The sequence below is a fragment of the Scatophagus argus genome, chromosome 12, assembly GCF_020382885.2.
Source record: "Scatophagus argus isolate fScaArg1 chromosome 12, fScaArg1.pri, whole genome shotgun sequence".
NCBI lineage: Eukaryota > Metazoa > Chordata > Actinopteri > Scatophagidae > Scatophagus > Scatophagus argus.
In genome coordinates, this window is record NC_058504.1 from 19,052,958 (window position 1) to 19,065,121 (window position 12,164).

General features: G+C 42.8%; 1 protein-coding gene across 1 annotated transcript in view; it reads left to right on the forward strand.

The window, feature by feature from the left end:
* psd2 (pleckstrin and Sec7 domain containing 2) overlaps positions 1 to 12,164 on the forward strand; it is a 32,207-nt gene continuing 20,043 nt past the window's right edge. Inside the window, exons 1-3 of the mRNA XM_046406195.1 lie at positions 1 to 546; positions 8,137 to 8,691; positions 9,735 to 10,502. Coding sequence (XP_046262151.1) covers positions 8,207 to 8,691; positions 9,735 to 10,502 — 1,253 coding nt within the window. The 5' untranslated portion in view covers positions 1 to 546; positions 8,137 to 8,206. The remainder of the gene's footprint in view (positions 547 to 8,136; positions 8,692 to 9,734; positions 10,503 to 12,164) is intronic.

Consider the following 12,164-nt stretch of genomic DNA (forward strand, 5'->3'; position numbering starts at 1 on the left):
TGTTCCAGGTCTGGGCGGTTATATCATCATTGCCGAGAGCGGAGGACCTGTGTCAACACAACTGCCAGTGCTAATCTTCACTGCAGGCTACAGTATCTGATATCAACAGGCCCTCGAGACACTTCCACTTCACACCGCGTGGTAGCCACGGGAGAGTGATGGTGCTCCCGAGAAGTCCGACGAGCGGAATTACAATTTCTCAGCTGCCATTCAAACACACAGAGGCTCCACAGAGAGGAGGAGACGGGGAGGACGCCTCCGTTCGTCCATCCATTCATCAATCCACTCAGTAACCGCTCTCCGCCGCCCGGACCTCCCGCGTGCCTCTACTAGTCTGTGCGGAGGCGCGAGACGACACAGCGAGCGTCGGTCGGTCGGCGTCGACGGCCGTTAACAACGGTCGCACGCGCACACCGGCGAGAGGGGGGGGGGGCTGGGAAGGAGAGAAAAGAGCCTGTCTGTCAGTGTTATTCCCCGGCGTGGATGTAGAGAGACAGAGGGGGAGTGAGGACCAACTCTCCTCTTCAGCCCGGACGTATTTTACCGGTGAGTGAAGAAACGATACGTTAATCTGTCCGAAAAATACGTTAAGGTTTAAAATGTTATCGTGTTAAGCTAGTTAGGGCAATCATAGTCCACGCTTAGGTATCATGTGGGCTATTTTAGTTTATCAGTGAGGCGAGCGAACGCGTTTCTCACGAAGCCTGCAATGAGGTTTCACGACCTGTTTTTTCTTTATAATCTGCGGGCAAAAATGTACACAGCTTACAGCCTTCCCGCTGGCTTTACAGTGTTCGTGGGACTAATGTAGGCTGAAAGATATTCACCGTGCGGGCCGTGGGATTTTATGGAGGTGTGCGTGTTTTTTCTCCCTTTCTCTCTCCCTCTCCTCCGAGAAGAGAAAGAGAAACAGAAAAGCATTTCCTTTCCGCATTTAGGAGAACAAGTCGATCTTGAAACGCGACCAAGGTCTATTTTGGAGGAAAAGAAAGACACCGGCCTCAATTGAGCTTGAACCGTGTCTCCCAGCCATCCTGTTGTCATGGTTACTGGCTCGAGGAGGCTGGGAGAACATGGCTGTCTCGCGCTGGACTCTCTCACTCTCTCTCTCTCTGTCTGTCTGTCTCTCTCTCTTCTTTCACACACACACACACACACACACACACAAACACACACACACACACACACAGAGGGAGAGAGAGAGAAACAATAAGCCTTGTCTTAGTGGTGTTTGTTTATGTTCTTTAAGAGTATTGGGAGACACTTTGTGAAAAAAAGTGGGTAAATAATAGCCTCATACATTTTAAAGGGTATCCTATTATCCTGTGCACATTTAAAAATAAAGATAGACTATAAGCATCCTCAGGAATTATATACTGGCAACAGATGAGATTAAAAAAAAAATACCATTAAGGCCCTTAAAATCACTAGAGTCTGAGGACTTTTATACAAAAACACTTTAGAACTAGAGTGATTTTTTGGCAGTGTAAAGCAGAGTTTTTGGCCTAGACTTATCTTTGCCTCTACAGGATGTGGGTGGCTTCTTTAAAACAGGTGTTTGATAGCAGCTTATTTTTCTTCCCAAAAGCAAGTCACTATTATGTTAATTATAGACATTTACATGTCTAGTCTAGAGCCATTGTAATTCATTCCCCCAATACAACCATGGCATCTCTTCTAGGCAAAAGTGCAGCTTCTTGCAATGTAATCATCTTGAACTCAAAGGTGTCAGACATCTAGACACACCAGCAGCAGCTCCAGACCGAACTCTTTACCTTCTCCACGCATTGTCTCCCATTTTTATCCCTCTTAGTTGCTTTGTTGCCACAGTCTCTGATGAAAAAAAAAACTGTACTAAACCCTTTAGGAAGCAACATTCTGCCGCAAAAAAACTTTCCACAGTTTCCAAACCACATTCAGAAAATATATGATTTGCACTGAATATTTTATCTTCACCCTTTACATGCAAATCACGTATGTTGTGTGACTGTGTGTGTGTGTGTGTGTGTGTGAATTTACATGACAAAATGGAAGTGCCCAGGGAAATAATAGCACAAAACATGATAAATCACCATATTTCTGTGAGCATGTATTTAGGTGTAAGCATTTAGAGAGACAAAATGTGAGTGGACAGTTGACCTTGACAGGATAGAAGTGACATATTGGGGTGATTTGGGAGAGCTGGCTGACTGTTATGCTCCAGCGGGCTGGTGTGGCTAGTTGGAGGCTCTGTTCCCATGCTGGTGTGACTTGCAGGCAGGCCGACAGGCTAGGAAAACACCCTGGACTACTTCCAACTCCTTATTTTCCTGCTTTGCTGTCCTGGGCTAACAACCAGGAAGTGATTTTGCTTCCTGTCTTGCCTGCATCTGTGTTTGTAACACAACAGCATTTTTGAAAGGTGACTCTACATCTGCAGTATGTGTGTTTGTGTTTGCGTGTGTGGACTGCAGTGCCAGCGTTGCACTTAGCCTGCATATTATGAACAGGGTCAGTAGGTCATTTATAGTATGAGACTGCAGTGTTTTTTTTCTGAGAATGTCTCTGATATACAGAGGGGGGGGGGGGGGGTTTCCTTTTGTGTTCACGCTTGATTATCATCCATCAGAACTGATAGCTTCATAAATTAATTTTGATTACTAATTAGCTCTTTATGAGGGCGGTCCTAGTGGTTAAGGTGTCTCTTATGATATGCTTGGCTAGGTTTGACATATAATTGTGTTGTTTTGCCTGCCTGATTTGTCCTTCTTTCCCTCTTTCTCTGCTTTTGATTTTCTAGTGAAGGCTAAAATGGTGTAGAATATATTAACTGTGTAAAACTGTACTGGTTTTGTGTGTCTGTGTTGTGTTACTGAATTTTTGGTATAATTTACATTTTACAAGATGAGATCATCAGCTCAGTGTCAGTAACTGAAGTGAAGCACCAGCACGGTGTCCTTCATACCACTTGTCAATACCGTGGTGGTGCCCTTCAGTAAGAAATCCTCACAGCAGCGCACAGTACAAACAAAAGAACAGCACAAATGTTGTTTTTATTGTTTGAAATGAATGCGGGCCACACTCCAAATGTAATGAGGCCAGACAAGTTAAGAGTGGTCAATTGGCTGCCTGTTTCACCACTTAAACTCTGAAAGCAGAGCATGCTTTCAAAAAGATTTATTAGCAAAACTGAGCGGTAGATAGATAGATAGATAGATAGATAGATAGATAGATAGATAGATAGCACTGCGATACATTCAGTCATTGCTCACACCATCTTCAGCATAGGAAATGCATTAATTGTTAAAAATGATCTATATTTTAGGTTAATGCTTGAATGGTAACCATTTTAATTTGATAAAAACGGGTCATGTAACTAATGGCCCGTGACAACACTTGTATAGTTACTTCTGTGGCTCTGGTGACTGCAGATTGTTGACAGAAAGCCAGCGTTACAAGCTGACGGTGTGTATTTTGAAAGGCATTAACCAGACATGGATCGAACGATGCTTCACTTGTTGGGTTTTGTATTTCTTTTCACTAAATGACGGAAATTCTTGATATGTCTGACTCAGAATTACAATGGGAAGGACGATTTTTGTAATTATCATGAGAATGAATATTGCACACAATATTCATTGCATGAAGTGAAATGTAGGAGGGAGTGTTTTTGAAGCTTACCAGGGTCAAGTCGAGGGTCAGGTATTTTCCATAAGCAATCAAATGTGTCTCAGAGCACATCTCGCAGCTTCCAATGCTAGTGAGATTTGCTCGCTCTGGAGAAGTGTTTCCCTTTATTCTTTTGAAGCCTTCAGTCTGATTACTTCAGTAGTGTTTCTTTGGCATCTTTCTGCAGTCAGGCTTATCGCTGGAGACTCCCAGTGGACTGCGACTCTCTCTCAGGGATCAATAAATTACACCATGGTGTGTGTGTGTGTTTGTGTGTGTGTATCAGATAGTGTGTGTGCATGTCTGAGTGAGGCAGAAAGACCAGCAGAGAGATAGAGAAAGACATAAAAGGCATAAGAGACATAGAAGAGCTATTTAATGGTGACTTGGCCTTTTATCCAATGCCATCCTCACTGGGTTGGAGGTCTACATGTCTGGATGGGCGTGTTTTCACATGCGTGTTTGTGTGTCGTTGACATGATTGGCAGATGGTTGGATTGCAATTAAAGGAAATTGATAAGGTTTAAGAGCCCCAGTGTTCTGCTGACAAAAGTGGAATGCAATAAGTCTCTCCTGATGGCCACTGCATACATAGAGACACAAAGGCTGACACGCATGCACACACACACACACACACATACACACACACACACACACACGCACACACACTTTCTCCATCATTGGCTGTGTTTTTTCCCCATTCATCTTTGTGGGGTGTCTGAGCACATCTGCTCTCTCTCCTCAGCAGCAGACCTCATAGTGCTGCTCACTTCCACAGTCTTCTCTTTTTCTGCTGGCTAAGACCCATTTACCACAACTGCTGCAAAATGAGAGGCTGAGACAGAGAGAAGAGAGAGCGGAGTTAGTGAGATAGCAGAAAGTATAATGTAGAACAGATGAAGAGGGGAGAGTGGGAGAAAAACAGGACACCGGAGACAGCGAGAGAGAGAGAGAGAGAGAGAGAGAGAAATTCCCACTTTCCGTGTCTGATTTCATAAGTGTTCACTGTTTCCATTTATGGAGATGTTTCACTGTTTGTGTGTGTGTGTATTTGACTGCGTGATAATATGTACAAATGCGCATCTTTGTGTAATTGCATAAAGGGTTGAAAATTGTGCTTGTTTGCATATGCCCAGTACACGTGTATATACGAGCTCCAGTAGACTCAGAGGGAAACGTGTTTCAAATCTTCGGTAACCGAGTGTAGGATTACTTGAGTTCATACTAATCACTGATTTTTAAACAAGATAAGCACATACTGATCCCTGAACGATTTACTCATGAATATCTTACAGATTTATCCACAGATTTGGGACGCACCTTTTTTGGTGTGTTAATAAATCATATACGATCCACACTGTGTGAAGCAGTTGTTTCTGCAGATGGAATCCATTGCAACAAACTGCCTGGTGACTAATAGATAATGCAGACCATTCCCACGTTCCTTCTTAGAAAAAAAAGAAGAACTATCAGCAGACCAATTGCTGTTCGTGCATTCAGGAAGAATTTGTTGGGGGATCAGTCAGGGTGTCCTCTGAGATCATCACACTTTTAACAGCAGTCAGAATGAAAAGGATTAGAAGATGCTCACAGAGACACACTGTGCTTGTTTATGAAAAAAAAAACAACAACTAAGTACTGATGTTATATTGTATTTTTAAAACTCAGTACTGCTTGTATTTCTTGGATGATGTGATGAGGAGGATTGTGAAGCCCAGGTCTTTGTTGGTTTTGAATGCTCAAATAATAGCATTTGCCACAGATATTGAGATTGAGCACTCCATACTACCGCATTTGGTTGAGAACATAAAGTGCTGAGAATGGGAAAAGGTCTGCTTTAACTGGAAGACAAGATTAAAATAAGGGAGCAAATTGCATGACTTTATCAATTCTGCATAATTTGCATCATATTTGTGCAGCTCTGAAGTCGACCTGCGGTGTCCTCGTGCTCAGGGGCTGAGCCAAAGGTCTTGCAACATCATAGATACGAATTTGGCTCACATTGTAGCCTGACACAAATTTTTCCTCTCTACTGTGATCACTCTTTTGATATCAAAATAATGCAGAAATGCTCAATATTTCCCCTGAGAAAACCACAGAGTTTTGTTGGCAGGATTCACTAAGTTAATTTCAGCCTAACTTGGCACTTACTTACATCTGCATGCCATCAGAAAAGCTTTTGGATCCAAGTAAATATTTTACTGCAGTTGTGCTGTAAGTCCCCTGCTGTGGATGATTCAGCAGAGCAGAGATCTAATGTGGATGAGGTCTCTCTGTATCAGGCAGACAGAGCTGCTTCCTAGTTGCACTCTACAACAATATAGGCATCCAAACATCTCCTTCACCATTACAGATTTGTGCCTGATAAAATATGTCATTAGTTTTGCTAATTGGGTGGCACGGTGGTGCAGTGGTTAGCACTGTTGCCTCATAGCAAGAGGGTTCCAGGTTCGAATCCCGGTCTGGGCCCTTCTATATGGAGTTTGCATGTTCTCCCTGTGCCTGTGTGGGTTTTCTCCGGGTACTCCGGCTTCCTCCCACAATACCAAAAACATGCACATTAGGTTAATTGGCTACTCTAAATTGCCCCTAGGTGTGAGTGTGAGAGTGTGTGGTTGTTTGTCTTTGTGTGTTGGCCCTGCGATTGACTGGCGACCAGTCCAGGGTGTACCCCGCCTCTTGCCCGTAGTCAGCTGGGATAGGCTCCAGCTCCCCCGTGACCCTGACGGATAAACGGTGTAGAAAATGGATGGATGGATAGATGGATAGTTTTGCTAATTGTGCATCAGCTTGATTCATGACATATTGAAATGAACTGTAATGATAACTACATAAATCCACATTGTATTTACCTTTAGCACTGGATAAAGGACTATACAATGGGCTAAGATTTGTCTTGATACTGTATCATTATTCTGTACTGACATGTGACATAAAAGCCATTTGAGAAAAAAAAAATACATCAAAAAATGTTATTAACTGTATCTTTATGACACTAATATCACCATATGGCAAATGTGTGTAAAATCAAATTAGAAGTATTTCAAATGAATTAAACTGAATGTTCATTCTTGACCTTGGAAACAGCATTTAACAGAACAAGCTCACAAACTGTTCAGAGCTTTCATCCATGTTGGCTTAAAAAATGAAACTGAAAGTTCATTTGTGACCTTGAATGTTGTTTGACTGGATCGAAAGCTCCAGAGGAGCTACGAATGAAATAAACTTTCAGTGTCAACCATTTGGAATATTTTCTCTTTGATTTAATGTACACTTGTTATATTATACTGTGTTGCTATCATAAAGATAGCCTTGTTAGTCTAAACATTTTGGCTGTATTTGTGGCTGCAAACGGCAATTAGTATCAGATAATTCAATCATGTTTTCAATTATTCATTTAATTCTTGAAAAATAAATAAAATACTGAAAAATACCCATCACATTTTCACAAGATCCAAGCCGATGTCCTCAAATTTCTCTTTTTTGTCTGACCAGCAGCACCAGAAATAATAAAAATTATAGTTATATAAAATGGAGAAAGGATACAAATCCTCATACAAATACTTGAGAAGCTGAAACTAACACATTTTGTGGTTTGATAAATACTTAAGTGAATAATTGATTATCAAAATTGTAAAAAATTTTCTTTCAGTTGATTCTTAGGTTAATCCTTTCGGAAATATCACATTCTTCACACAGTTCATGAGATGGTGAAAAAGAATTAATTTTATTTTTTTTAGTTTTTCATTCAAAGAATAATATATAAGCCACCGTTAAATGAAACATAACCAGCTCTGCAGAACCGCAATTAAGAGCTGCTGATTAGCATTTGTCCTTGAGCCTCAGTAAGGGTAGATGAAAGCCTGCTGCACAGAGGTCCTGGCTGTTCAGCCAACACAGCAAACGAGACAGTAGACCTTTAGGAAACATGTTCAAATCTCAGGTTACCATCTTGCATTTACACAAAGCACAGTCACAGCAGGGTTAGAAACTGATAGTCATTCGGCTGTGAAATCTCCACACGGACAGAAGGCGGATGAGCTAGTGGGATCACTTTGACAGGGATCTGTTGAGCTTTATTAAACAAATCTCTCTCTGTGCCTGCCTGCCAATCTGCCTGTATTCTCTACTTTCTACTTTACCTTTTCCTGCCCTCCTTTCAGAGCTCTTTTGGGATCATCTGGTGCAGAGGACAAAGTGTTCCTGCCATATGCATCTTTCTGTCTTTCTAAAACACACACATACACACCAAGTAACACATTGCAACACACACTTACACAGCTGATATTTTGTCAAAGGTGACCTCTTGTACTTGCAATTAAGACTAGAAATAATTGAATGACTATATCGGTATCTGTTGTGGTTTTTGTAGTCATTTTGTAACACGGTCGTCTCTCCCTCCTCCTCATTTTCACTCAATACTTTGTATTCATTTCATGCTGAAATTCCCCCCCTCTCTTCTGTCTCTCTGTTTGTTTTTCTCTGCAGAGGGTCCCCCCTGGTTGCTGATCTGAAGCTCTGGTCCTCATATCTGGCTGGAGTGGAAGTGAAGAGCATCATGACCCAGGAGGGGCAGGCTCTGCCCTCTCCCACCCCACCAGAGAACCCAGTGGAGCCCAATGCAGCCACCACCACTGACCCGTCAACAGAGGCACACAACCAGGCAGAGCAGGACAAGCTGGGGGCCGGATTCAAGGACGAGATAGAGGAGGGGAAACAACAAGAAGAGATCAGAGAGGGAGAGGAGGGAGCACTGGGGGAGACACACAGGGAAGGAGAAGGGAGGGAAGGGGTAAAAGATGAAGGAGGAGAGGGTGAGGTGAAAGAGGAGACGGTACATGGCACAGGTGATGAGGATCAGCACACAGACACAGGGGCGGAGGGAGAGAGGGAAAGGACGAGGGGGCAGGGATGCGTAAATGTGGAGGTAAGCTCAACGGGCAAGGAAGCAACACATGAGGTGGAAGGGATGAAAGGAGAGGAGGAGGGGAAGGAAAACGAAGAAATGCAGCCGTCTACAGAAGAACCTCAACAACCTGGGCGGTTAGTTCACTAAGTCGCCTTTACTGTTGCACTCTGTCAAGATGTTTATTACCTTTACGGGGTGAAAATCAGTTCAAAACAGTTCAACTTTCACCCTTTCCTGTTTCATTTTGTGTTTACATGAGAATCATCAAAACTAGATCTGTTCTGGCTGAGCATCCACATGCACAAAATATCACACAAGCTATTAATCAACAGTTTATAAGCTTTCATCTTGAAAAGCAGACTAAAACACACCGGAACCCAACTTCCTCAAGGCTGGGCAGACCGTGTTTATGTATCCCCCGTAACAGAATGCCACTCTTCCATGCTGAATATTTTAATGACAAATTTTTTGTCCCAGTGTGGTTTTCTGGTACATAATTAACCTAATTAGCATTTTACAAAATGAATAGGCAAAAAAGCCTAAACCTGCTGAGCTTAAAGGAAAGCAAACACTGACAGAAAATGGTCTAATTTTCAAATACCTGGGGGATCCAGTAAGCCAATTTCAAACCAGTGAAGATGAAGGACAACAAGTAAGATGTTCAAAATGTGGCAAAACATGACTGTCAGCTCAACTTTGCATGTGAGAAAAATGTAAATATATAATCATACACCAATTACAAAAATACAGCTAACATATAGTATACATAATTAAGGTGCTTCATATCACTCTTTGATGAAACTTATTTAATGGGTTATTTCTGTCCCTCAGCAGCAAATTGAGCACTACAGTATATTCATATTCTCACATACAAAAAGGATGAAATAGAGGAGGTTTGACAGCTGAGGGAGATGAGCTTCCAGCTATTCACAAAGTAGCAAATTGGATGCTACTTTTCACCTTTCATCTTGCTTCAATTGTCAGTGTGGCTATTCGAGCTGAAATATTTGCCCATTGTGCGTACTGCTCCTGAATGAGGAATGATTTCAGCAGTGAATATGAATGATCTGCTTTGTGTGTGTGCCAATCTTAGCAAAGAAACTGCCTTATGTTTGAGTCATATGTTAAAGATAATTTCACAGTTTTCTCTTCTTTTTCTTTCTCCATGTTGAAACAGACTGGCAAATGGCATAGGTGGGAATGAAGATGACGTTGAGGCGGGAGAAGAAGATGAAGGAGGAGATGAGGGGGGGACTGAGACACACTTGGACACTTTCAGCTCTAACTTTGAGACAACTGTAGAACAGGCCGACACGGAGGTGGAGGAAGAGGAGGAAGAGGTCCAGGAAGAGGGAGATGGGAGAGAAAACCAGGACAGTTTCAGCTCAGTGTTTGAGCAGATAGTCGAGCAGGTCGATGTTCTGGAAGGAGAAGAGGAGGAAGAAGACAGGGAGCTGGAGGAGGAGAGGGAGAAAGGTAAAGTGGACAACAAAGATGGTTTCAGCTCCACATTTGAGCGCATCGTAGAGTCGGCCTTGCTGAGGGGTGGGACCTGCTACAGCAGCCTGGACTCTCTGGATGTGCTGTCGCTCACGGATGAAACGGACAGCTGCGTCAGCTTTGAGGCGCCGCTGACACCGCTCATCCAACAGAGGGCACTGTTACAGGGTCCTGAACCCCTGGAACTGGAGCTGGCAACTGTTCAGGAGCAAGAAGGGGCTGAAGCTGGACAAGATGTTCCGGGTGGGGATCTCACAGTTGGTGAGAGCACTGTCTGTGGAGCTGGAGCTGTGGCTGGAGGGGGAAGCCCACTGAGGACCACCATACCAGGCAGCAGGTCAGAGTTTGTGCTGAGCCAGCCTGGGTGCTGGGCCATCCCTAATGGATACCATACGGACTCCCAGGGAGCCAGAGAAGGTTGTGGAGCCATGATCAACTCTGTCAGGTATGAGGGCCAGTTTTGATGAAATTTGTGTGAAGATAAAGTCAAGATGATCGTCATGACAATTGCTGCAGTATTCTGTATTTACAGAGCAGCTCTGTAGGGGGAGGTTGGGCTGTGGGTGTGGTGTGTGCTGTTGTCTGACACACTGTCTTAGCTCTAGCAGTTGTCAGAGTCAGAAATATTAAAAACATACACAATGACTTTTGAAGTGTAACTCCAACAGTAGATGAATGTAATCATTTTCTGACTAGAGCCTGTTTGGATTGATAATGTAGTTAATTGACAATGTATTGAAATTGTTAATTTGCTGTATGTTGCTCTTATTTTTTGTTGGGATTTTTTCTTTTCTGCAAATTAGACGATGATTCCGTTGTCCATGTAGAAGAAACATGATGTACACTCAGATAAAGAGTGGTGGTGAGTTTTTGAATCACTGTAGCAGATGGCTTATTCTACATTTTGTTACACTGCTGATTCCGAAATCCGAGTGTGTGTCTTGTTGCTGCCAGGCAATGTATACTTTGTATAGATATCATAGGTATATGATGTCCTGAAGTGTAATTATGCTGTGACCTTGGCTTAACCAGCAGGTGGCGTGAGCAAGGAGAGACCCAGCTGTGGGCCCACACAGAGGGGGCAGGGTGGCTGGTTGGGGATGAATGTGGTTGCCTCGCTGTTCAAAAGAAAGTATTTGTCCATACATGCAAACACAGTTGAAAGACGAATCCTTCCTAGTTTACCCAACCAACCAAGATAAAATACATGGCCCTGTTAAAAAGCAATCAAAAAAAGCTTGACTCTTGTGGTTCAGCTGAAAACCTCCATATCTTTGTGGAAGTAAAGGAAGGAAAGTGTTACTCTGCATGGTTGAATAGCTTTGTGCACTTCAGAATGAGCAAGACATTCACGTAACAGGCTTAAACAGCAACAATCAGACAAAAACACAATACTGAAAAAATTCAAAGCTGCGGTAGAAGACCTTTTACATTTTTGTAGAGTCTGTGGGACCGTTTAAGCGGGACTGTTGCACTTGAAATGAAACAGCTCCTACCCGTGTTGGTAAATCAAGACAGCAAGTTCATGAAGTAGACCTGCAGATTTGTTTTCTTCAACCGTTTTTGCTTAATGCATACTTGCACACGGGGGGAGACATAACCTCAATGCTGCCAAATTACCAAAGATGTATGCAAGACCTTCTTTGAATGGAAACAGAATTTGTAAGACTAGTGTGCTGGTTTCATTTGTGAGATTAACACATGAAATTTCTACATCAGTATGGAAATAAGATACAGGATGTCTGTCAGTATAATGAATCACTTCGATGAAAAGAACAGCACGAGTATCTAACAGTTGTTTTATGACAATGTTGAGATTTTACACTCATCCAATTTATCTATTGTTTGGCATAGACCCCGAGGAAAGAGTTGTGGGAATACAGCAACAGCTGACACTACTTTCTTACATTTAATTACCTTAATAGCACTATAGAGGGTTGAGGAAGACTTTGGAGAGCCACTGAATGGGAAGCTGGTAACAGGAACCATATGGGGAAAGCCTTGTAACCTGAACTACTGCTATAGGTCTGTTCCACTGCCCCGCTTGTTCTGCTGCACAATTTCAGTTACTGCCAAACAGATGCGCAGACCTCCGACATGATCAACC